General features: G+C 43.6%; 1 protein-coding gene across 10 annotated transcripts in view; it reads left to right on the top strand.

Moving 5' to 3' along the window:
* Positions 1–25,236, top strand: part of FNBP1 (formin binding protein 1) — a 122,416-nt gene extending 97,180 nt beyond the window's left edge. Inside the window, exons 10-17 of one of the 10 annotated variants that reach the window (XM_031450683.2) lie at positions 147–299; positions 6,115–6,129; positions 10,036–10,145; positions 14,082–14,214; positions 15,718–15,839; positions 16,135–16,274; positions 18,193–18,351; positions 22,205–25,236. In XM_031450683.2, coding sequence (XP_031306543.2) covers positions 147–299; positions 6,115–6,129; positions 10,036–10,145; positions 14,082–14,214; positions 15,718–15,839; positions 16,135–16,274; positions 18,193–18,351; positions 22,205–22,212 — 840 coding nt within the window. In that variant the 3' untranslated portion in view covers positions 22,213–25,236. Of the gene's footprint in view, positions 1–116; positions 300–6,114; positions 6,130–10,035; positions 10,146–14,081; positions 14,215–15,717; positions 15,840–16,134; positions 16,275–18,192; positions 21,530–22,204 lie in introns of those variants that run through there. The other 9 variants (XM_031450680.2, XM_031450684.2, XM_031450686.2 and 6 more) reach the window with 9 other exon arrangements.
* Positions 25,237–27,157: the final 1,921 nt, after the last annotated feature.

Raw genomic sequence — 27,157 nt, 5'->3', positions numbered from 1 at the left:
CGTTTGTGTTGGACTTGCTTTGGATTTCAAATATGATTTGATGCTTATTTTTGTTTTGTGTCTTATCTTCTTGTTTCTGATTTTTACTCTGTCACTGCTCCATCTCTTACACGTAGCTTATGTCCCTTTTAACATCCCCCCATCAGCCTCCCCCACCTCCCCCTGCCTCTGCCTCACCCTCTGCTGTTCCCAACGGCCCCCAGTCTCCCAAGCAGCAAAAGGAACCCCTCTCCCATCGCTTCAACGAGTTCATGACCTCCAAACCCAAAATCCACTGCTTCCGGAGTCTAAAGCGTGGGGTAAGTTCTGCTCTGGAATCCTGTCTCTCTTGTGCGCTTTGGTTGCATGTTTTGTTCCGCCTAACTTATTTTGTTTGTGAATGACTCCATTGTGTTTTCCCATAACATGAAACAATAAGAACCTATGATTCATTAGAGCCGGAAAGATGGACGACAGAGAGAGGGAAGAAGGAAGGAAGCAGAGGGATGCGAGCAGAGAAGAGGGGCAGCCAGCCAGCCCAGAGTTTTTCTGTCTGTAGTACATTTCGGAACGGCTTTTCTCCATTTCCTTTTTAAAACATCGAAGTCATTAATCTTTTACCTTGATTTTACCCCCCACCCCCCCAAAAAAGGGAACTTAGATTCTGTTTCTAAAGCCAGCGACTTACAAGGAATTGGAAATCACCATAGAGGCGGAAAATATTTGTGTAATCATTACTGAAGTGATGTGTGTGTGATGAATGAAGGTCCTTCTCTCTGAGCCTCCAGCTTCAGGGTTGGAGAGGGAAACAGTACGGGTTACAGTGGTTTCTTCAGCTATTTTGGTGAACTTACAAGATGTTGATTAAATATCTGATAACAGATCTGACTGCAGTAAGCCTAATGCAATATTTATCTCTAAAGGGTGAAATAATAGTGCTTGACGTTTATTGAGTGCTTGTCATATGCCAGGCTCTATTCTATGTGTTCATTTATTTTTCTCAACCACCCTACGAACCAGGGTACCAAGCATTTCCTTAATTTACTGATAAGAAAACTGACACATACAAAGATGAAGCTAGGAAGATGTAGAGCCAGGATTTAACTCAGGGAGCCTGCTTATGATCAGAGATTCTGTAACATCCACGTTCAGGGACAATCTGTTACAATGTGGTTGCCTCCTACAGGGATGCTCTTCAGACTCAGGTTTGCCGTTCCAATTAAGACTGGCATCTGCTTAAGTCACAGGGTTTTGTGGAACCCATCAGCAACCCAAAGTAGATACCACTGTGGTTTTTAGAAAAAGATTGGAACAAGGTAATTTGTAGCCTCCTGAATAAACCTAATTGGTCAGTCTAGTCTAAGCTGTCCCCAGATATTCTTTATAATAAGTAATGAGTAAACAAACGTTAAGTGCATTCACATATCCAATAAGGTCTTCTTTTATTCTGTCCCATGGGAGTTGCAATAAGGTTGTAGTGGGATATGGTCTTGTCCAAATATAATTTCTACTTTTCTCTTCCTCTGGGTAAAAAAACAAAAAACAAAAAACAAAAACAACGTAAATATAATAGATAACCAAGTTGTTACTTTTTAAAATAAGGGACAAAAACTCATTTCTTTATATGCAGAGTTCCTTTAAATAGGGGGTCTCAAAGTTTTGTGCTAAAAATACAGTTGGTGGAATTATCCTGTTTTAAGGTTGCCCAGCATATCAGGTTCAGAATTAGAGATTTAACTTCCTAAGGATTTCAAGAGAGCCCTTGTTAGAAAGCAGAATATAGCTTCCAAAGTGGATGATAGATTGTGTTGAGTTCTATAATTAGATCTCAGTTCCTGGCTCCATTAGGCTGGCTTTTAGAACTCTCCATCCATCTCTGGTCGTTGTTCATCAAAGAATTTCCAACATATGAGACCATATGTTGCTATGCTAGACTGTAGACGCTAAAGTTTTACATTAACTAAATCAGTTACCCCATCTCTGCCGCTTCCGAAACCTTTACGGAGCTCATGTGTTATATTTATAAAAATATCTCTGCGTTGTCATTTGGAATTTCATAATGGAGTATGTTGAATACTCATGATTGCTTACCATTTGTATATGTATCTATTCCATTTTTCTCTCAACACCACGGTCTGTCGTTTGCAAATGGTTTCTCTGTCGTGTTTCATGGTGTTCTCTGAAAGTTTAGGAAAAGACCAAAGAGTGTCAGTAATCACTCAGTATAAGAGAAGATGGCTAGGGAAAAATTTAATCCTTGAAAATAAAAACAGTGAAATGAGAAATGGGTTGTTTTGATTAATTAGAGGAATCCCCTCCCTTTTTTTAAAAAAACTGTAATTAGCAAAATAAGTTTTATTTCTTACACCTCAAATCTGTGCTCAGAAAACCTTTATTTAGAAAAAAAGTTCTAAATGGCGGGTGTGTTTTCGAGAATAAACATACACACATACCCACTCTAGAAGAATCAGTGCATAAATAGAAACAACATTTTTGCTTCCTTTATTTTTAGTTGATCTGTTCTTAGGGTCAGATTTGATGTGCCTTCCTTCAGGAAGTAGCAGTGCGAAAAAGAAGAGAAAGAAAGGAAGGAAGGAAGAAAGGAAGGGAGAAAAGGAAATACATTATAAAAGTAAGAGTAGGAAGTTTAAAAAAATCTGAAATCTTGGGAAATAAATTTGATTTTAAAGCAATTTCAAAATGGAAGGAACGTGATTTAACAGGATCCACAACTAGTACGATACAGCTCTCGCTACTGCTTCATTCACTCTGCTTTATAGCTGTAAAACTGTTGTGCCAAAGATAGGATTCGAGGAGATGAACAAATCTGTGATTTTAATATGTCTTTGAATTTATCATGTTTTGCAGCTTTCAGATCCAGATGTTAATTTGTTTTTATTATTCAGAATGTATAAATCCGACATAAACATTTCTTAGCATAATGATTTTGTTTCTAAGTAACAAAATAGGATAAAGTATTTTTTGTTGTAAATCGTTTACATTTGTATGAAAATTCTGTCTCGCTGAACATCTTTAAAGATTGGCATGCCACCTGAACGTTATTAACCAGTATTTCATCTTTATGTAAGTCGAAGGAAAATGAAACTAGATTGTGTGTTATCAATTTGCAGTCTACAAAGTGTAACTTTATTGTCTTAAGATTTCTGGTCTGAGCAAAAGACTTGTAAATCTAAAATGTGGACATATATCCCCCATGTTTTAGAGTTAACTGTATGGAAAAAAATACCATCAAAGTTGATCAAAGTATTTTGAAAATTCTTATCAATTGTTTGTCAGATGTTACAATCTTCTGATTCCTTTCATTTTATTTATTTATCTTGTTCTCTTGCTGATTATTGGCAGACTCAGTCTTTCTGTTTTCACAAAGAACTCATGAAGAGGACGATAGGGAAACCCACGTATGCTTTTGAAGCTAGGGACTATGTTGTAAGTTTACCTGTGACGGCCAGGTCGTATGGTCACGGCACAGGCACTAACCCCTCTGACAGCACGAAGACTGGGGACCCAGACGCTCTCTGACCCGGACACTGGGAAAAGCCTCATTGTATCAATTCAACCACAGGCTTCTTCATCTGGAAAAAGTTGCATGGAAAAAAGAAACCAAACTTCCCAACAGCAATCAAACTTCCTAAAAATGTCAGTGAGCTGAGCTTGGTTTTTCCCCCTTTTCACTGACTGGGACTGCCGTCTGAGACAATGTCCCTGGGCATGATTTTATGAGCAGAATTTCACCCCTAAAACGCAGCTGCAGAGCGTGGTCATGGGAGGATGACACCCTCGCAGACGGCAGTGTGTTGCACGCCTACCCACACCTACGTCTGAAACAGATGGATCTGTAAGGGAGAACCAAAAAAAATCAGTGAAGCCTGAGCAAGGTCACGGAGCTGTGAAATGACTTTCCGTGGACCTTAAAACACAGTTCCTTATACATTCATGTTCACCGTCCCCTTTCTTTGTACTTGAGGTTAGTACCTGTGACGGCCCAATAACACATGGACCCGCTAGCTGTGTGTGCCCTCATGTGTTATTGACACTTGTGGCTCGCCAGGCTCCGTAATTGTTGCCTGAAACTGACAGCTTTTTAGTTCTCCAGGTGTCTCGCAATGCACTTAATAAGGCAGCCTTTAAAAATGTTCTCTTGGCAGATGATTCGGTTTCGAATTTGAAATGATCTAATGGGCTGGCTGACAACTTAAGACCAAAAACCATTTTATAGCTGTTAAAAAAAAGGATACCGTATACTGTGATGGCACGTCTTATGGAAGACCCATCACTGTCCACTTCAGAAAATTAAATTTGTCTGAGAATTCGATATTTCCTATTTCTACCGGGATTTGTTCTCAATCCTAATGACTTGTTTTTATGATGAAGTGGTAATATTCCTATGCTATTAGTTTTGATGTTAGAACTCAGTTTTCAGAATGCTTAAGAAAGAATACACAACTTTAAGCAACGGAAGTAGCTGGATAGAGAGCAGATAATATGCTGAGTTCAAGTTAGTGACATTTACATGGTAATGTGTCAGAAAACATTTGTATATGGTCGTGTGCTTTGTAGGGAAGATATTTGCAAAGTTTTCTGCTGTGCACCATAAGTGTTGTCTGTAAAGACCTCAAACTGTGATGAACAGATCTGTGCTAAAGTTTACAGGAGGGGTTCAAGGTGTTAACAGAGGTTACCCATATTAGAGTGGTCACAGATATGACTGTACGTTTTTTTCCCCCCAAAGTTTTGTCTTGCTACTTCGTTCCTTAAAAGTCTATTTCCAGGGTTGAGGGGTGGGTGGGGTATAGCTCAAGCAATAGAGTGCATGTTTAGCATGCACGAGGTCCTGGGTTCAATCCCCAGTACCTCCTCTAAAAATAAATAAACAAATAAACTTAATTATCTTCCCTACTGAAAAAAAAAAGTCTATTTCCTCACAGGGACAATTTCTTTAAAAGCTTAATGCCTTTTGACAAAGAACTATCAACTTTGAGTTAATGTGAAGAATAAGATTTTTTAAAATCTGGTTAAGGAATTTTAACAACTTCTTCTCCCAATTTAAAATCAAAGGGCGCTTTCTTTGGTGTTTTGTTTCCAACATATTTTTGGATCCTACTGCCAGTTGCCTGAACTTTTAGGATTGATAACAGCTAAGTAAACAGGCACTGAGCTCTCGAAATACTGCGTTAGAGCCGTAAAGCACATCTCACCTGTTATTGAAGGACCAATGTTTCTTTTCCCAATGTTGAGATGCCTTGTAATCCATTTTAGGTTGCATAATTCTTACAGTTTTACTAATCTTCTGGCTCAGCAAAATTGCAGCTGCTGTGTCCTGATAAGAAGGTGTAAGTACCCCTCAGTAGTTGAGACAACTGGCTGTCTGTTTCCTAAAGGTAACTTGCAAAAGCAGCAAGTTCTGTTAACTCCCCAGGTCCTATGGAACCTCTGTGAGTAGGACTCGGAGTTCCATAAAAAGCCCCAGAAAACACCTTCCGCTGAGCGGGAGATGCACGCAGTGCACAGGTGGGAGCAAAGCATCACGCTCTCCACCTGCAGCCGGGCGCTGAGAAGTTCCCTGGCTCCTGCAGATAGATTCACAGAGCATCTTTCAGTCCTTGGTTCCCCATTCACCACTTTGAGACTTTACCTTTAGGAAATGGCAATGTTATTATTTATTAGATCTCCTTAAGGTAAAAATACCACTGGTATGTTGTGGAAGTCGTTGCTTTTCTGACTCGAGTCTGTGTGAAACTTCCCATGGGAAATTTGGTGACCAAAAGGCTATGTGATTATTTCCATCTTTTTTAATCATGGTATGTTACCGACTACAAACTTAGTTTATACCAAGGCTGATGTGACCAATACAGAACAGTAAACAGAAACTCTCCTTTTCTGTCTTTATTCTTTGCTCTGGCAACGTGGCAGCTAAAGAAAGGTTTTGGTAGTTCAGCCCCTCTTGGGAACTTTGGCACAGATCCGCTACAAATCATTTTCACAAAGCGCCAGGTGAATTTACATATTATGTTTATACAGTGGAACGGACCAAGTTCCTCTTCTTCTCATGTATTGTTGTTTCTCTCTCTCTCTCTGTTTTTTTTCCCCTGTTACTCCTTCAATTTTTACATGAAGCTTTCTCTCAAGCTGGTAAGCACAATTATTCCATGCATGTCCTGAATCTAATCAGGTTTTTTTGGTGTGTGTTTTGTGGGTGCTGGGCCGTGTACAACACATCTTTAAAGTTAACTGTTGATTTGTGTTTCTCCTTTCTGCTCCTTGTTGGTATTTCTTTATGAGACCTTTGGAATGCAAAGTTCCAGAGCCTAACAGGGGATCGTAACCTTTTCAAGTTGCTAAGAAAATTAACGCTTAACTCATGATGATTTGTTTTATCTTTATCACTGGGGTCTTAAGAGGATGACAGATGTTGATAAACTTTATTTAAATATGAACATAAATGTAATATTAAATATGAGGGAGTTTATTTATTGGATCATTTCAAATAAAAGCAAATTTAATAGCTGAAAGTTGCTTCTCCCTGGGAGCCACAGAAGCAGATGAAAAAATGCTGGGAACCTGAGGGAGACTTGGCAGAATGATGCTGGTCTCAACTCAGGTCTGAGACAGCCTTTGAGAACTGAAGCCCGTGAAATCTTTAAGGTGCTCCCTAAATATACTTTGGTGCCTAATGCACAGCTGATTCGAGAAATCAAAGACAATTTTATGGACAATGAAAAGAGCCTCCTAAGCCTTTCCAAAATGACTTATTTACAGTTCAGTGTTGTTTCTACCTTAACTGCATAGCCCTAGAATAAATAGTCAAACTAATCATTAAATCTATTAAAAAAAACCAAACCTCTTAGCCACATAACCCATTACTATACTACAAATATGTGTAAGTGACGTAGAATTCTCAAAACACCACAGCTGAGACTGTCTTGATGTTATGGACAAGGATGAATTTTGACAGTTCAACCGAGGAATAAGACCAGCATTTTACACACTGCTGTTGAGAACATAGGACAATATTTTGCGGTTATCCTTATGTATGCTTTTGTATGTGTTCAAGTATGTACATAAACAAATATACATAATTTTTTCAACCTGACTCAGTATTTGGCAACTGATCCAGCCCTAAAGAAAAAAATATCTTATTAAACATTTCTTAGACTGTGAAATGAAATCCTGAAAAGAGCTGTTGCTTAAGGTCTCCACAAAAAGATGCTTAAATGAACTGTGGTCATCAGAAGTGTGAATTTGGGAGAAACTGGCTCCGTTAACTGGGACTCTCTCAAATGTTTATTTTTTGTCCTTAATTTGTTCTTTTGCTGAGGTGCCAGCAGCAAAAATTATATTATTAGGCAGTCTTTCAGTTTGAGGTAAATCATTCTACCAACCTGGTACTGAATTGTTACATGATACACTTATTTTGAAGCTAATAAAGCAATAAACTATTGCACAAAGACAGCTTGGGTGTAAAAATTATAAAGTTTAAGAAGCAGCTTGTATCGTTGCCCGGAAGCAAGTGTTTGATTCCAATAGCAAGAAAAATATCCATTTAAAATATATATGTGCCCCTCTCCTAAACCCTGGTAGGGCCAGTCTCTCTGGGGCCCCTCCGAAGAGTTCAGAAAACCTGTTCTGACTTGAAGGTAGAAATGAAAATTCCTTTATGGCAAAATGAATCATAGGTCAGAGTATTGTTTGAAAGAATTCAAGCTTCAAAAGGCTAATAGGACAAAAATGACCTTTTTAAGGTACTTTCCGGAAATCTTAGGTTTCTTCAGAGCGAGAAGCCGGTGACCTCAATCTCCAGTGGGAATGGGAAGTTTGAGGCCTGGTCACTGAGATTCATTTTTGAGTAAAAACACAAGCACACAGAATATCTATTGAAAGGGACCTAATTGGTCAATTTAGACTAATCCTGATCCAGTGAAAGGAATCCATTTATTTGTTATTTAATTGTTCTCATTTTGGTAGATATTCAGGGCTGCATTTTGTTGTGTTGTTTGGGGTATCTATTTTTAGGTCCTGAGTTCAGTGTGTTTTACTTACAGATTTCTTTGAGCTGTTTATCCAGTGCAAATCTTAACACCTGTTCAGTTTAGACCTCTGTTGTCCGAAAGTAGCCACTCACCACGTGTGACTATTTAAATTGTAATTTAATTTAATTTAAATGAAAAGTAACTAAAATATAAAAATTCAGTCCCGCAGTTGTACTAACCACATTCCAAGGGCTCAACAGTCATGTGGGGCTACTATACTGGATGATGCCCATGGAAAACATTTCCATCATTCTAGAAAGTTCTTTTGGTCTCATAGAACATAGTCCCAATAAATATGTATAAATGGACATCAGCTACTTAGTAGATTTCCTGACTTCTGAAGCAGTGTATCTTCCACTGTGTTTTGTTACATTCTAGCATGAAAATCAAAAACAAGACCTCTCTTCTAGAAAACATGCTGATCTGGTTTAAGTCAGCTCAGTGTGAGAACGAAGGGTTGCGCGCTTGGGTTCGGGGGCTGAGTGGAGCAAATTGAAAAGCACATAATTAAGGTTCCAAGTATTATAACACAATGGTATAGGGAAAAGAAAGGACAAGTCTGAGTTATTTTTATATGGAAGATTAGCTGGCTTCATCTTCGTTTTAGAGGCAAATTGAACTTCCTTGGTTTGGCACTAGGGAATAGTCACTTACATTCTGGTTTCACTCATATCTCATCCCCAACACACACACACACACACACACACACACACGTCTCTGAGAACATTAACTAAAATCTCATCCCTGACACACACACACACACACACACACACACACACACACACACACACATCTCTGAGAACATTAACTAAAAGTCTTTGCTTGGCCTTTGTGCTAAACTGTTTCAGCCACCAGCCCCCAAGCTTCCTGGCAGGCTCGACTTGGATTCAGCATTACATTATCCGGGACCCTTCTTTTCCACCCACTCCCAAGCCAGCCAGTCTTGCCTTTGTTTAATTGGTTCTAAAGCAAAAGCTCCCTTTTAAATTCCCTGGTTTGTACTCAGTTAGTTAGCAAACTTCTCTTTCTTGAAAACAGCTTCCTTGAAGGAAAAGCACTTGCTAGCCACAGCGTAGCCGCGGCTCTGACAAGTCAGCGTCCGTCAAAGTCTAGAAACTCCCTGTGGCTGTTTTCTGCTGAAATCACACGCACGGAGGAAAGATAGCAATTGTTTTTCACAGGGAATCAAGATATCAAAATCTTTGGATGAATTAGAAACAGCGGAGGTTGATTTTGTGTGCGGTGGGAAGTTGATTTTCAGGGCAGGGAGGGTCCTAAAGGTGGCGAAAAGAAGGGACCAGACTTTTAGAGGCAGCAGAGGGGAGTGTTCTTGGGAGGTGGGGGAGGGTTTTTTTAGAATGTCCTTTTACCCACATTCTCTGAGGAACTAGATGTGCCATCTGTCACTTCACGGGGATGGAAGCTTTTGGCCTCAGCTTGTGTGAAGAGACGGGAAGGAATACTCAGACTAGGGGAGGAAAAGCAGTGCCATCGATGTGAGACAGTTGATGGGGACACTTATCACTTACATATATATTTTTTAATGGAGTTGCTGGGGATTGAACCCAGGACCTCGCGTATGCTAAGTGCTCACTCTGCCACTGAGCAGTCCCCTCCCCCAACTTAGCACAGTTTCATATAAAGATAAACTGGAAGCCTCAGTGTCGCCTCCGACACTGACAGTAAAGTGAAGAACATCAGTCTCAAACTTTGCTTCTCGCTGGAGTCAGAAGTATGTCTTCCTGTCTCCGCTCCCTCCTTGTGGGGGGCGGCTGGGCCAGCATGAATGGGATACAGAGTGGTTTGTGGGCCTTTTGCAGTTTGCATGCACTGATTTGGCATCTCAGCTGGGTGTTGTGGGAAAGAGCCTAATTTGTTTCACGAAAACACACGCAGATGTCTGCACCGCCCTGCTGTCGGGGGAAATCTCTGCCGCGGGCTCTCCGCAGTGTCTTTTTCTCACGGGGTGCCGTGAGCCTTTCTGGCTTATTTCTGTTTGTATCTGCAGGGTGCAACGCCGGAAGATTTCAGCAACCTCCCTCCTGAACAGAGAAGGAAAAAGCTACAACAGAAGGTCGATGAATTGAATAAAGAAATTCAAAAGGAGATGGATCAAAGGTAGAGTGGATCGATATGACTTAGTCAGAAATTCGAGTTCCGCTTGGAAAGGTGGGGAGTCCTACATTAGGGTTTAATCTGAGTGATTATTTTGGCCGTGTGCTTTGGCATAGTCTGCTGGATTGCTTTGTTATAGAGAGAGTGGATTCGTTTAACAAACAGGTTTTATTCTGAGATCGGGGGACAAAATACAAAAAAACATGACTTTGTCTTTAGAGGATAGGTTTTTGTATAAATGAAGAGAAAAATGGTATGGACCCCCCCCACACACACACACACGCCCTCTTCCTTACCCCACATCCAAGTTTTGGATCCAAAATGTACTTGTCTTTCTATTTGAGGGTAAGTCAAAATCAGCCTTCCCATAGGTCTCATGTCATCTTGTCTTTTTATAGAGTGTGTTGATGGCGTCTAGGAAACCAAATCACAGTATGTCTTGAGTATACACATGACCAGCCATCAGAAGTGTAAAGGTTGCCTGCCCAGGCCCCCACTGTGAGAGTTCCCTGCTTTCTGAGCTGGTCTGTAAGTTTGATCCTAGGGATGGTAGGTTGGTGCACATGCAGAAAAAGGGAAAAAAAAAAAAAAAGTAAGAAAAGATTCAATATCTCTCCCCATTCGCACTCCCCATCCCACATTTATAACCTATAATAGCATCGCATCATTTAGGGGATACTTGTAATAATCCTGATTGAGAAACCACTTTACTTATTTTATATGTATTTTTATTTATTTTTTATTCGTTTTTTGGTGGGGGGAGAATTAGGTTTGTGTATTTATTTATTTTTAGAGGCAGTACTGAGGCTTGAACCCAGGACCTCGTGCATGCTGAGCGTGCGCTCTGCCACTTGAGTTATACCCTCTCCCCCAAAAAGCCACTTTCTTGCCTCTCACCTTCTGTATTCTCACTGACGGAATGAAGTGAATCATTCGTTAACTGAGATTTGAACTTAAAAGATAACTTGAGATTTTGTGCTCTACAAGCAGGCTAAATGGAGTAACTACATAAATTTAGCTATATTAAAGCTGGGGTTAAACTTTGGCTATGCAAAAAATAAACAAACGAAGTTGGTACGGCAGTCCAGTTTAAGTACATGCAAAAGAAAAGTAGCTTTTTAAATTCTTTAAATCTCTGGTAGAGTAACTCCTGAAAAATAGATTGTATTGTAAACATTGTTACAAAGGAGAATATAGCTGAGTAGAATATGTGCTTAGCATGCATGAGGTCCTGGGTTCAATCCCCAGTACTGCCGTTAAACAAAAGTTAAAAATTAAATCTAAAAAAATTTTTAAAGCACTCTAGACACCCTGGGTTCAAATCTGGTTCCACTTGTTTCTACTGCAGACTTTGGACAAGTTTCTTAGTCTCTTGGTACCTCAGTTTCCTCACCTGGAAAAGGGAGTTCATGTGCCTGTCTGTGTGAGGATTAAGTGTATTGGGATGTGTGAGGTGCCAAGGACGGTGCCTGGCATATTGTGTTCATAAAATGAAGTGAATCAATATGTTAAATGTGGACATTAACATATGTTCACATTAATATGTTCCAGATTTTCAGACTGGACAAAACACTAACCCCACCCCCATACACTAACTACAAAAGACACATTCGACTCATAAAGTGTGGAAAGGTTGAGAGTAGAGGATGGGAAAGGACAGTCTATGCAGGGACCAACCAAGAAAACCAGTGTGACAAGACTGACTTTCAGGCCAACCCCCCCCCCCCACCTGCCCCAAACTATTCAGCTCAAAAGGATCAATTTCATCAAAGAAATGATTCAAATAACAAGTGGCTGGATTCACTCAGAAGGTATAAAATTTTACAAGTGGCTGGATTCACCCAGAAGGTATAAAATTTTACATCCGTGGGGCCAATAGCATCACCTCAAAATACAGAAAAGGTTATGCTATTAACCTTTGGATATAAGTACAAGAAATACAGATACAGCATTATAGTGGGAGATTTTTAATGCTCTTCTCTCAGTAATTGACAGAGCAGATTAACTGAGAGTCAGAATAGAGGATTTGAATAATATAATTAACAAAATTGACCTGATACACAGATATCCAGTAACTGTGGTCCACATTCTTTCTAAGCACACATAGAATGTTTCCAAAAATTGGGCATGTCCTGGTTTTATAAAGCAAATCTCAACAAACATCAAAACATAGAGATCATTCAGGCATCAAGAGATAGAGATCATTGAGCGTTGTCCGAAGGCTACAATTACGCTGGATATCAATAACAAAAATAAATTTATCTATTTATTTATTTTATTGAAGTATAGTCAGTTTACAAGGTTGTGTCCATTTCTGGTGTACAGCATGTTTCAGTCGTATATATACATACATGTATTTGTTTTCATATTCTTTTCCATTATAGGTTACTACAAGATATTGAATATAGTTCCCTGTGCTCTACAGTACAACCTTGTTGTTTACCTGTTTTATACATTGTAGTTAGTATCTGCCAAGCTCAGACTTGCAGTTTGTCCCTTCCCACCCACTCCCCCACCCACCTCCGGTAACCATAAGTTTGTTTTCTATGTCTGTGAGTCTGTTTCTAATAACAAAAATTTAGAGGTTAAGAAATGTGGCTCTAAGTAACACAGAGACTAAAGAAGAAATCATAATAGATATTAGAAAATATATGAACCAGAACTGAACCTTAATCTTAACATACGTTCTCCATCCCCGTTTCTGGGATGTCACTAAAGCCGTGCTTACAAAGGGAAATGTCAAGCTCCCAATACATGTTAGAACCAAATAAAGCTGAAAATCAGTGAGTGAAGCATCTTTCTCAAGAAGAAGGAAATAATAAAGGAAAGAGTAGAAATTAATTACATAGAAAGAATCACACACTCAACAGAGAGGATAAAGGATCCCAAGTTGATTCCTTGAAAAGACGAATCAAATTGATGAATTTCTGAAGAGACTGATCATGGGAGATCATGAACTTGGACGGCTCGTTGAGGCAGTTTGCTGAGAAATAGGGCAGTAGTAGTTGGAGGTGGAGGCCGCAGACTGGAGAGGAGTTGTGTGCATGTGGATGGCATTACAGTCTGTTTGTTGTAGGGACATCTATTCATTTAACAAATGGAGCATCTGTTGTGCACCAGGTGTGGTCCCACCACTGGGGGGTATCATGTTCATGGACGGGCTTGAGCCCAGAGAGCTTCTGTGCTAGGAAGGAGAGACAGACATAAGCAGTAAGCATCAGAACGAGTCATGTAATGTTGGAAAGTGGTACATGCAGAGGAAATAAAGAAAACAGGGAGGTGAGTGGGCTGGGAGCGCCAGTGGAGGGAGGGCCCCCGTGGAGACCTGGTCTTAGGGAAGGCTGGACAGTTCATCACAAAGCTTCTCTAGGGCTTCCTGACTCCCCTGCCAAGGGCGGCCTCCCAGGCAGGATTCCAGGAGGAATCGTGCCACATGTCCCTTTAGGGCTCTGTTGCCCGCCTGTCATGGATACCCCGGTTTCTTAATAGATGAAATCATTTGTAATGAAATTTCCAAAGCAATTAACTGTGCTTCTTCATAAGATAAACATATTGCACCACAACACCGAAGATGCCGTAGCTCTGGTTTGCACGCAGAATGTGCACATGGAAGTACTGGGGTTTGGTCTCTTGTTGTTTGGGGCAAAGGGAGGGACAGCATTAATTTATATTTCTCTCTGGCTGAAGACAAGAGGAAGATACTGTTCAGAAAAGGCAATTGGAATTTAAATATCAGTCTCTAGATTATACAGACCTTGGTAGCAAAATTCATATAGAATTCATGCAGAGAAGTTTTGGAATGGAAGTGTGATTCCCTTCCCATCCACCCTGCGGTCCAGTCTCCCCACGCTGCCATTCACATGGTTTTCATGGTGGTGGGAGAATGTAATTGGCTGACAGCATTAACCTTTCCCACATTCTGCCCCTTCTCTTTTTCAGAGATGCCATCACAAAAATGAAAGATGTCTACCTAAAGAATCCGCAGATGGGAGACCCCGCCAGCCTGGATCACAAATTAGCAGAAGTCAGCCAAAACATAGAAAAACTGAGACTAGAGGCCCAGAAATTTGAGGTATGAAAAAGTTGTTGTTGAAAAAGCTCAGTTGGAAAAAAACAGAAGTCGGGGTGGGGGTCACGAGGTGAATATTGCTGGCGAGTGCAGGCTTTCCTTTCCCCTGAGAGAGACAGCTGGAAAAGTCAGGTGTTTCACGAGTTCTGATAAAAGGAAAAAGACACTGTCATCCACTGAGGGTTCTGCTTTTCAGCACATCCTATTTCAGCTGTGTCCCTGAGAACGGACACTGTTTAAAGTTATATTTGTATACAGTGTTTTGTTTTGTAATTTAAGTGTTTCACTCCTGTTGACAGTGGATGTAACTGAGAGTATACAGCTGTCCATCATCTCAGTGAATCAAAAAGACAGTTTAAAAACTCCATTGAAATATGTCATTATTCTTTCAAAGAACCCAATTATCAAAAGGTGATATATGGGAAAACCAGTAAGAAACACATGAGAAATGAGGAAGAAACACAAATAATAAATGTTTTAAAAAGAGCACTTTTTAAAAGGGCACTCAAGAGCTATGGACAAAAGGCTTCTTCCCCTGCACCCAAATGTAAGACTACAGAGCCTGGAAAAATGAGTTAGTAACTGATTGTTCCAATCAGAATAGATTATTTCTAGCAATGAAATGCCAAATACGGCTTTTTTCATTCTTTCTAGAATCTGTCAATAAGATATTAGTATTTAATTAATATTTTAGAACCTAGAAATGTCTTTCTCTGATCATTTTTATACTTTTGCCTTTTTTACAGTATTTCAGAGGTTGCTGAAGATTTTTTTTTTTTTTTGTCTTTTTTAATTTTGGGGGGTGGTAACTAGATTTATTTATTATTATTAATATCTTTTAATGGAGGTACTGGGGATTGAACCCAGGACCGTGTGCATGCTAAGCACATACTCTGTACCCTGCCTCCTTGAAGATAATTTTATCTACTTTGATTTCCTGTGCATGACTTTTCTTCACTATTAAAAAAAAAGTTATACTCCTAAAAAAATGGGAAATGTGGCTTTCAAACTGAGTCATTGCTTAAGTGTGGCAGTACCCTCATGTTTCCCAGTGTGACCTCATGGTCACAGAATTTTTGGAACCAGAAGGAACTAGAAGTGACTTATCTGAAATCACACAGCTGCTTAAAAAGCCCAAGAGGATAACATCGTCCAGTGTCTTTCTGCCACATTGTGAGCAATGGCTAAATATCAAGTTGTTTGTACCAGTCCAATTTCGGGTGAAATGTCAGCAGATGCCTTTGAGTACGTTTATACAGGCCATGCAGACAGATTGGAGATGCTGACTCATGTGGTCCCTCCCGAGGCAGCTTCAGTGATCAAGGAGCCGAGCCGCCCAAATTTCGGTCCTTAAGACTCCAGAGTGGGGTGGGGTTGTAGCTCAGTGGTAGAGTGTGTGCTTAGCACGCGCGCGAGGTTCTGGGTTCAATCCCCGGTACCTCCATCAAAAAATGGTCAGGCCCTCAGGGGACACAGACCAGAGTCTTTCATCGCTTTCGTTTGCAGGCCTGGCTGGCCGAGGTTGAAGGCAGACTCCCCGCACGCGGCGAGCAGAGCCGCCGGCAGAGCGGGCTCTACGACACTCAGAGCGCGCCTGCGGTCAACAACTGCGCGCAGGACCGGGAGAGGTACAGTATCTGTGCGGTGCCTCCTTCCGGCCGGGGCCATTCTGCTTTGAATGCTCGATTCTGGAATCCGAAACGAGCACACCGCCCTTGTTAGACACCAAGTGTCTGATGACTGGCCTGTGATTTGCATTTTTTCCCACGGGGCAGGTGGATGGTGGCGGAGCCCACGGGGTGGTTTAAGATGCCCCTGGTTACAACGCCCGCGGGGCGGCAAGCGCCGGGCTCTGGCGGGGGCTGGACTCGAGTCCTCGCTGGAGTCAGTTGCTATAGTTGCTGTGTGTTTTCCTTTCTTGAGCAGCCCGGATGGCAGTTACACGGAGGAGCAGAGTCAGGAGAGTGAGGTGAAGGTGCTGGCCACGGACTTCGACGACGAGTTTGACGATGAGGAACCGCTCCCTGCCATAGGCACTTGCAAAGCTCTCTACACGTTTGAAGGTAACACCGTGCGGAGCCGAGTCCCTGTCGGAGTCACTCTTCTCTTTCTGTGATCTGACTTTCTTTTGAAGTCTCCCAGAACTTTCTCTCATTATTCTTTTGTTCTGCTCATAGTATTTATGGGTGTGACTATGATTTGGCTGATGGCTGTCTCTTTCGCCTTCTGGTCTGTACAATTTAATGACTTTCAGTGAGTTAACTGCTGCAGGTAGTATGGAATGATTATTTCATCCGTTTATTCCACGCTTACAGAGCTCCTGTCTTGTAAGGACCCCTGAAGGGATGAGACGTGGGTAGTGTGTTCCAGCAGCCACCCTTGGAGGAAATGAAGCAGACAGCCATATGGGAGAGGGCCCCTGGCAGTATTTACCAGAGGAGGGGGCTGAGTGATGAGGAAGTCACGTGAGGATGAGATCACTTCCTTAAGGGAGTTTAGAGACCTCTCCATGCTGCAGTGTTATCAGAGGGACGGGCCCTGCCAAACACGGAGTGACGAAAGCATGGGGTTCGTGTGGCTGGAGCTCAGATGTCTTAGGTGGTGAGAGTGGAATGTAAGACTAGAAGGCGGGTGGTGCCAGTGGGGTTTGGGTAAGAGAAACATTTGGATTTTATTTGGCAAACATCGAGGAGCCACCGAAGGTGTCTGAGGAGGTTGTTGACAGGACCAGGGCTGTACCTTAGGGCATGTATTGTCATCTGCGTAGGATCAGTTAGGAGATGGGGGAAGTGGTTACGAAGACTAGCCTAGTGCTTCCTAAACTGGGGAGCCTTGAAACGGTGTCCCTGCAGCGAGCTGATGAGGGTGCTGGGGAAGAAGCAGTCAGAGCGCTCGCAGAGGCACTGGGATAAAGGAATTTTAAACAGCTTTCTTCTTTTCTTTTTAAGAAACTTTTTTTGGGTACAATTTTATATATTTGTATGTATGTATGTATGTATGTATGTATGTATGTATGTATGTATGTATGTATTTATTGGCTAATTAGATTTATTTATTTACTATTTAATGGAGGTACTGGGGAGTGAACCCAGGACCTCGTGCATGCTAAGCGTGCACTCTACCCCTGAGCTCTACCCTCCCTCCTGGGTTTCTTTACTGTGGGACTTTTCCAACATTTAATGAACTAAACGTTCATTGAGACAAAACACAGAAGAGAAGTACCAGGTCAGATGTTCCCAGTTTTCCTTCACACCCACACCATCCCTCCCCACCTGCGCCCACAGTGCCGCTGCTGACCGCTCCCTAAGCAGTCTGCCTTTCAGGATACTGCTTGGGGGGTGGGGGGTGGTCTTTTGAGATTCTTGTAGCAAATGGTCTTGGGGGCCTCGATTAAGGAACGGACACAGGCAGGCTGCAGCCAGCAAATTGCTCAGACGCGTGGCTGATTGGAAGTCGGAGACAAAGAGGGGAGGAAATCAAAGATGATCCCTGAATTTGCATCCTGGGTCAATGGCGAGATCCACAGAGATGGGAACGTAGGCGGAGGAACTAGTTTGGGAGGAAAAACAGTGAGTCCAGATTCACTCACGTTGCATTCCTGGTGCCCAGGCGCCATCAAGGTGGAAATGTGCTTTAGGGAGAAGGCAAAGGAACCTTAGCCTCAGATGAGAAACAGAATGGGGATCAAGAGATGTAGTTGGTGCCACAGGAAGACCTTCAGGGAACAGGAGAGGAGAGAACCACAGATCTCCTCTGGGGAAAATGCATTCCATTCTGGGAGGGAGCAGAGAGAGGGTTTTCAGGAGGATTTCGAGGAGAGTCCTAGACAGATGCAAGGCCAGGTCCTGGAAGCTTCTGTGTGGGAGGAGAACAGAAGGGTCAGTGCATCTTTTCCCACCCTTGTTTCATTGCCAAGCTCCCTGTTTGCTCTCCACCTGGATTTCACAAGGAATCTAAAATATTCCGATGTTGCTTTTGCAGGTCAGAATGAAGGAACCATTTCAGTAGTTGAAGGAGAAACTCTGTACGTTATAGAGGAAGACAAAGGTGATGGATGGACCCGCATTCGGAGAAACGAAGATGAAGAGGGTTACGTGCCCACTTCCTACGTCGAAGTCTATTTGGACAAAAATGCCAAAGGTGCTAAGACTTATATTTAATACAACTTAAAAAAAAAAAAAAAACACAAAACCAAACTTTAAAAAAAATTGGAGTTGTTTCTTCCCACAACTATGACTGTTACAGGCAGTTCTTCAAAAGACTGGACGGGGAGCACCGTGGTCCATGTTTCATGTAGCCGCAAGGCGGACTTTCAGGCATCTTACACCTGAATTTCCTGGGCTAGTTTTGACTATAATCAAGTTTCACTTGCTGATGACATTTTATGTGGAAAGCTGCCAACTGCCAATTTACAACTGTGTCGTTTGAAATCTGATAAACACTTCTTCTTTGGGCAGCCTCTGTAGATAACCCCCCCCCCCCCAAAAAAAGTTGCCTTCTAGCTTCAAATCAGTATTTCTGAATCTGAAAGTCCATGCACATCATAGGGGTGTCACGAAGACTTCAATTGTCTTATTCATATCTAATATCTGCCGTAAATTGAACTACCTTGGAATGTTACATTTTGTAACAATAAACTGAACCACACTAGTTTGTTCAATTTTAGTCATTCGCTTTGGAGGAGGTCATAAATATAGAATCAGTAAAGCATAAGAAGATTCTTACATGGGTACCAAAAGTGTGCATTTTTACTTAAACATGTTTTAAGAGCATTGCTAGGTCACTGTATTATCTTGTTTTGTCTCTGTGATCCTAAATAACCAATTGAAATCTGGGAAACTCGATCAACTAGTTGATTTTTTTTTTCACCTGTGACTACTGATCCTTCCTCTGCCAACTGACAGAGTTGATCAGACGTGCTAGTAACATTTAGATGAACTTACATGAAAACAGTGCGCTTCCTTCTGTCCTGTGGGAGGCTTTGTGGCAGGTGGGGCTGTATTTAGCTCACACTTGCCCGGGTTGGGCTGTGAGTAGAAGCTGGTGCAGCAGCAGCCGTGTCTACGCACAGACCCCAGCACGTCACCTTTCAAGGTTTTTTTGTTTGTTGTTTTTAACCATGGGCATCTTTAAGACCCAAAGTGTGAATTTACTGAAAATTGTTTTAGAATGCCTAGCTCACTTTATATAATTAACCGTAGCCAAAATACAATGTTTCACCATCTTAAAGGAATCTGGGTCATGTAGGGATTTGCATCTTGAAATTGGCAGGATAGGTAGTGAAATTGGTCACATGCATGAATGGGTACCAAACCCAATGATTGTGCCCATTTCTAGAATCTTCCCTGAGATCACAGAGAACCAGCTAAAAATGAGTCAAGATGAAGGTATTGGGTTGAGATTCTCTTCTTATTTGGCTTTGAAAATTATTTATTCATGTCCTTCCTACTTTTAAATAGGAAATTAGCTCCTTGCTTCTACATCGTGGGCTCCGTTTAGAAGCTCAGATCAATTTCAAGCTGATTCTGAAGTTGACAGCAACACACCGGGGGGGCTAGGACCTGGCCGGAGTTGCCGGTACCTGTTACAGATTCTAACAGAAAGTTCTCTTACATTTCCCAAGGGCCACCAAAATGGAATTTAGTAGTCTTTGCTTCACGACTGCCTGCTTTTTAAAGCATTTTTTATTTTAAAATAATTATAGATTCTCCAGAAATTGCAGAAAAAGCCCGTGTCCCCTTCATTGCTCTTCCCCCAGTGGTTGCATCTGACACAGCTGTAGTCCTGTATCAAAAGCTGCAAACCAGTACTAGTCAGCCTGAATTTTTAAAACATGATTTTGTAACTCAAACTTCTTTTGCGTTGTTACACCTTTGCTGCCAAAACATCACTAAAGCCACTCATCCTGACCCCAGGCCTCTCAGGAGAATCGTTTCAGTTCTTTTTAATATTGCAGCAAGAAAATGAGCCGACCCTTAAGCCATGGGAATTTGTTTTCATGCGCAGTAGGTGGTCACAGCTTTGGGCGTGCAACCAAGTGAATGGGAGACTTAAGATATTAACACCTAACCTTTCTATCCCATGATGAACTCATTTCCAGACTACGAATTACTGGAGAAAGCAAACAAAACACTGAAAAAGTCTGAAAACGAGGCAAGACAATGTAGTTTTTTAAAAGCCTGGCTTGAAAAGGATGACATTCCATGAAGTTGGGTTTTTTTTTGGTCTGTTTTTTGTTTTTCTTTTTTTCCCCTCCTCTTTAGGGTTGTGCAAATCTGATTCACAGAATAGCTCAGCTGGCTTTCGGGGATGGGCGGGGTGATTGGGCACATAAGTCATGATTGTTGTTTTAAGTTGTATGCCTCAGTACCTTCCCCAGCTTAATCTACATAATAGGGACTCAACAGTGAAGGATGTTTTGTAGTTTTAGTCCCATCTCGTCCGTGCGTGACATATTAGCAAAAATATTGAAAGGATTCCCAAGGAATCAGGAATTTCCATTGCCACCCGAAGTATAACTTTGTTTTCTTCCAATGGTTACCTGTAATGTAGCAAAGTCTCAGTCTGTGTATAAAGTTTTCTCCTTTTATTTAGAGATACCTTAGAGGTTAATCACGTGTGTGTAATTCGTTCTTTCCAACCTTGTTTATAAATCTGTTCAGCCTGCCCCAGCGACACCGCCCCACCTTAAGCCCATCCCAGGCGGGCGGGGCTGCTGCCTTCTGAAACCTGTAACTCACAAGGGGTTGTTTTATTGTCAGTATTGCCAGTGCACTTTTGTGTGTGTGTGTGTGTGTGTGTGTGTGGTGTCTACCATGTGACTATTTAATAATTGCCAAAATAGTTAGACTAGAGTAAGTTCCAATTGGTCAACTGGATTGTGAATTGTCCTCTTCTACGGTTTTGTTTTGTTTTGTTTTTTTTAATTGCTCCCTGTTAAATATGTCCGTAACTACCCGCCCACCCCAATATATTTGTATATACTGCCATTTAAAAGCTAAAAGGATTACTTGAATTCGTTGTTTTAACGTTTTTACTCTTTTATCTGTTTGTTTTATTGGTGATTCTGCTGCCTAACGACCTTTTTGTTTTTGTAACTGCTGGGGAAGCCGGAAGGACGGTTACACTGGTAGCTAGGTCCCCTGCCGGCTGAGCCACACTTGATTTTATTGTAGACACTTGGGTTCTGAGTAAGTTTTGTCTGAATACAGCCAACGTGATTGTTTCTCTCTATTCTTATCCTGCAAGAAAAGAATCTGTCTGGCACCTTTTAGTTGTACCCTCGTATCTGCCTCTAATAAACGTTGTACTTTTCTCAGTGTTGTGTATTTTAAATGATTTTTCACTTTTCCCAGAAAATTATTCTGTGTAATACGAGTATTTAACCCCTTCGTCTTCAATAATGGGGAATTTTCTAGCCAAATGCTTTTTTAAAAAAAAAAATTCTACCCTTTCCCCCTTTTAAATGATGACACCTCTCTTTCTCACCCTGCGTGCACCTACGGGCTTCAAGAGTCTGTCTCTTGTTTCTTTTCTGCCCCTTCAAGATGAAGAACTTTCACTGTTTATTGCTGAGTAAACACTGAGTGACAGGTTTTCCTTTTCACCCAGGATTTTGCATTTTACTGCTAAAGAACCAGGAGTGTCAGTTTCAGAGAGAATCCGTTCCTGGCATCATTCTGGGAGGCGGGTTGAGTTTCTTTCTCTGTCTCAAAACTCAAGTTTATTGGAAAGATGAGTTGAGGGTCGGGGGTGGGGGATGGTCTCCTAGGTGGGTTTCTCTTACCCCCAGGGGAAAGACCAGCTTTGAGTGCAGATGAAACCGTGAAAGTTCCTTATCTCAGACGTGCCCTGTGGTAACCAACTGCTCTAAAGTCGCCCCCTCCCCTCCCAGGCCCAGGGCGGTGCGGTCTGCTGAGGAGCAGAGCATCGCCCCCCACCTGCTGCCAGCCCCTCTAACGGCCTTTTTCTTTCTCTTTCTTTTGTGTTGTAGATTCCTAAAGGTGGCTGCGGGGAGCCGGAGCCTCGGGTGAGCCCAGGAGAAACCCTCCGGTCTGCTTGTCTCCACAGGCCTGGGCGCCCGCCTGAACGGACGGCCCTCGGGCTGGGCTGGCGTGTGGCCCGTGGAACTTCACCTGAAGTGACAGCCCCACGCCATGCAGCTGCCTGCCTTTTTCTTTCTTTTCTTTTGACAGCATGTTCCTCGTGGCCCAGCTCCTCCTCAGGCCCTGTCTGGCCACCTCTTTGGGGGAAGTCTGTCTGTGTCCCGGTCCCCACCCCACATGGGGCCTCAGAAGGTGGCTCGACATGTGGTCCCCCTTCTTGGGCACCTGCCTCGGCCCTCAGTCCACCTGGCGCATCCCGGCCCGTCCATGGTTCACCCTGTGCCTTTTGTGAAAACTTTGCCACTGGTCTCCCGGGGAGACCAACAGAATCTGGACAAGGAAGGTCAGGTGCGCACCAGGTAGACTGAGTGCCTGAATGTCACTGATGCATTCCTGCGTCATTTATGTTAGAGAATACTCATCTTTTCCCAAGTCCATTGAGTATTCAGTGGTCCTTTTCTGACTGTGGGTCCTCACCTCCTACTAAACATCGGCCCTTGCCACATTTCACAGTCCGAGAGTGGGGCGTCTACACCTACATGCACATATACGCAGACACACGCACGCACGCACACATACATTTTTATCTGGGCTGGAAAAGTCCACACCGGAAGTCAAATTCCAGCTCTCGGGCCAGCCCAGCTGTCTTGCCTGTGTCTGCCTTTTGTGGGATCAAGGAAGATCCCAGCCCACCTTCTCCCCGTTGTCCACCTGTTCATGGGAACTGCAGATCGTGGCACTTTGTGAACGAGCGTCTCACCTCTGCATTAGCTCACTGCAAAGGAGAAATTCCCCTCTTTCCACAAATTCCAAGATTTGCGTCTTAGGATCCTAGTGCTTTCATCACCAAAGACCCCGTGCTTGTGGTCCTTCAAGTGGTCGTGTGGCTCCAGCTTCTGCATTTTATCACGTGCTCTCCAGGCCACGTGGAATTAGTTTTGGTTTTGAGCTAAATTTCCTTCCTCTGATGGATCTTTGAGGAAAACATGAGGTTCTGTCGCCTGTGGCCACTCATGCCTTAGAGCATCACAGCTTCTCTACTTAACTTGGTGCAGAAACAGTCAAGAGACATCATTGGCTGTGAGTTTCTGTGAACAAGGACGCTGTCAGAAGCCCCAGATGCAATCCGGCATCTTTCTTCTTTTGTCTGGCTTTTGTTAACTGAGTGGTCACCTCACACATCCTCGATGCTTCTCAATATTTCTGAATCTAAGACAAGGAAGTCTTACAGGAGCCGAAGGGACAGGGACAGAAAGGACAGGTCCTGAGGGTTGGGCCTTTGTTCAGTGGTAGGAAAATGGCTCATCTCCAGCAAATCAGGGTTGACCACACACACCCTCCGAGAGCAGCTCAGTCGACCCTCGTGACAAGAAACCACGAGCAAGCAAATGCCAAGAGCAAGCAGGGGAAGAGGAAGTGGCTTCAGGTGTGAGCGAGCCAGCGTGCACCCTGTCACTCTTTCTGCCCCAGAGTGAGCCTCTGCAGCCACTGGCATCTGGGAGCTTCTCCACTAGGACAGCAGCAGCGGCTGCATTGTCGCATGCTCCTCAGTCTTGTGAGAGGATCGTCTTGGCAGATGACAGCGCAGCCAGGAGGCCCAAGGGCGAGAAGAGTCGGGGTCTTCCCTGTGTCCCTGCAAACCAGCAGGTGCGTGGTTAATACGGACAGTCCCAGCGGCCCCATGAAGGGCTTCTCTGTCAGTGGGGTGACCAGGTGTTTCCAGGAACTTCTGAATTTCACCAAATCAAGCTGACCACTCTCGACTCTACAAGGATGCTAAATTTTTTTTTAATGTGATTTTTAGAGCCTCAGTAATGCATGTGCATTGCATCTTTCATATTAGGGGTCAGGATAGATTAATTTCATACGACATAGGGGAAAAGGTATAAGCTGCAGTAATTTGTTCTTTTAATGTCTGTTAAACCCAATATAGAATATGCTGGTATCCTCTCGTATCCCCTGTGCCTTTTTTTTTTCCCCTGTACCACCTGTCCCCAAAACAGAATGGATAGTGAGTGCTTTTCAACGTTAACCTTGATGTTCGCTTCTCCACCAGTCTGTGTGGCGATGGGGAAAGGGCAATGCTGTACCACTTGGGCTTATTAAAGGAAATAAGTTATTATAGGATAGTTGAGATGTATCATTTACTCTGGGAATCCTGCTGTGAAATCTTCTAAATATTATTGAGCAGTTCACATAGAGTAGAAACATGGAATTTCCCGTGTGCGTCTCAGCTCCCCCTCATATCCACTGCCCGCCGTTTACCAACGCTAGAATATTGCTGTGTCGTAAGAATGACTCATTTTTAAAGAACCTGCCCGGAAAATAACTTAAAAACAAAATGAAAGAGAGGAACTTGTATCCAGTTTTTCCTTTGCAGGATGGGAACAAATAAAAAGGCATGGAAAGCTGTAGTGGGATTTTCCTTTGGGTTTTTATAAGGATCAACTTGAGGCTTTTGGGTTGTTATGCTCGTCTCCGGGGTAGCACAGAGCCCTCCAAAGCCTTTTGCTAACATCTGTTAATTACTGAAAAATAGTTTACCGGACATGGAAAAGTTACGTTGAGGCTAAGTATGTTTCCAGAAATGTTGATTTCATGCCTCCTAACGGCTCTGCCTCCTGTGCTTGTATCATCAAAAAACGTCTTTGAAAAGTGATCCAAAATCCTGTTGTAACCGGATGTCGAGAACCTTTAAACTTCCTGGTTTGTTTGTGTGTGTTGCACTAACTCTAAACTTTGGAGGCATTTCACTGTTGTGACGGCCCGTTGCCCATTGTAAAGGTTCTGGAATCGCTCATTTGTCTCTGGAGATCGAATTAAACCAAATAAAGTGCTTCCATTGGAAGGCTTATATTGATCTTGTAACTATATGTTAATCCTCTAAATGTTAAATAAAAAGATAACTTCTGGCACGGTATCACAGGACTCTTTTTTTCTTTTTTCTTTTTTTTCCACAAAGAGAGGACCCTGGTCACAGAAGCTCAGTCAGAGTGCCCTGGGCTGGAGGCTGGGCTCCGATCTGCGTGTTACTGATTTACGGTGTAAACCCAAGAAAAGGCACACTGCCATCTGCTTGGGGAGGGGTGAGACCCAGCGAGCTCTAAATTCCACCTCCACACGCTGGGGGGAGGGGGAAGCTGTCAGAGACATCAGTGATGTGGGCTTCAGGTGATTTAGTCCAAGAAATGTCCAGGACATTTTCCATGCCTGTAAATTCTGCAGGCACTACTCTGGGTTCTCAGGGACCCTACTGTGGGGGGTGGGGGTCCGTGGCACTGTAGCTGGTTTGTGTTTCCTTGGCAGTCTGATGTCACAAGGGCTCAAGCCCACCCTCTTGGCAGCTTGGCCTGAATAATCACTGGTTTCTGCCGCGGACAGTGTGCAGCGTTTAAGGGTGAGGGCCTGGTGCCTGCACCCACCGGCTGTGTGCAGCGGGAGGCCCTTTCCATATCCAGCACTGAAAGTCTCACTCCAGGCTTTTGGGGGAAGATGCGATTGGTTTGGGCCCACACCTCTTTGTTTCTGAAGGCTCTTTAGGGCTGTTTTAGGAAGGCAGTTGCTGAGGGAGCCAAATGTTAAGTGAGCAGGGTGGCCTTGCTAATGCCAAGTGTCACTCACTTGCTGAGGGGTGGGAGGTGAGGCCACCAATAAGAGGCCAGGCCTCACTGAGGCCTTAGCCTTCTCCCACAGATGGATGTGACTGGCCTTTAAAGCAAGAGCTTTTCCAACTGGACCAGGGTGGTGTCAGGGAGACAAAGCTTCTAAGCAATCAGTTCGGGGTTCTCAGTAAGAGAAGGCTGGTCACCGAACAAGGTGGCCCAATGGCTGTCCTGAGGCCCTCTTGTCTAGGTTGTCAGATGAAGGTTAGTCTGGGAAGAATGTTTCCAGCATGTTCTTTCTGGGCCTTTATCGTAGTCGGGGAATAGTCTCCTACTGTCTGTGTAAGACAGAGCGTCGCCACCTGTCTCACTTAGAAGCATCTCTCTCTGCAGGACCTCGCCGGCTCGAGGAGCTGGGCGCTGGGTCTGACTGGGTGTGTGTCCCCACTTCTCCGGGCCTCCGCTCCACTGGCGGTGGCCCGAGGACCCCTCCACCTTGGGGAGGTGCTGTGAGGACAGGAGGCCGCTGGGAAAGCACTTGCTCGGCGCCACAGCAGTTCCCAGACGGCGGCTCTGGCTCCGAGCTCGTTCCCGGCTCCGTGATGGAGTCTGTGCTACTGATTCCGGGACAGAATTCACAGCTCGCGGCTCTATGACCTCACGCTGCGCTCGCGGGTCCGAAACACTGGAATGCCGCCCAGCTTGTCCCATCTTTATGCGCCTTCTCGGTTCAAGCGTTTGGGGAAGTGGCACCTCCTCCCACCAGGCACCTGAACCTTCTGTGACCCACCTCCGCCCCTTTGGGGTCGGAAACAAGAGGCGGCAGCGCGGACTGGGGCTGTCGACAGTTGGTTTCCTGGAGCGCTCCGGAGGGCGGCCTCTTCACGCACAGAAACTCCTGACTCAGACCTGCCGGTCAGGCTCCTCCGGTCGGTCTGGAAATCTCAGCCTCTGCCCCGGCCCGGCCCCGCCCCCCCGCCTCCCCGCCTCCCCGCCTCCCCGCCTCCCACGTGCCGGCCCCGCCCAGGCCCGCCTGCTGCGCAGAGGCGCTGGCGCCCCCTAGTGGGAGAGAAGCCGGCCTGCGGGGAGGGAGAACGGGGTTCCAGATAGGGTGACCGGCCAGGAAGGAAATACACGTGGGCAGAGACAGGGGGGTTCAAGTATGCCCTCCCTTTTCTAATGAAAGCAAAAGAGGTCTCCGATTGTGAGGTCCACAGGACAGCAAAAGATGGATGGTAC

The sequence above is a fragment of the Camelus dromedarius genome, chromosome 10, assembly GCF_036321535.1.
Source record: "Camelus dromedarius isolate mCamDro1 chromosome 10, mCamDro1.pat, whole genome shotgun sequence".
NCBI classification, from domain to species: Eukaryota; Metazoa; Chordata; class Mammalia; order Artiodactyla; family Camelidae; genus Camelus; species Camelus dromedarius.
Note: the sequence above shows the minus strand (reverse complement) of the source record. Positions and strands in the feature narration are given on the sequence as shown.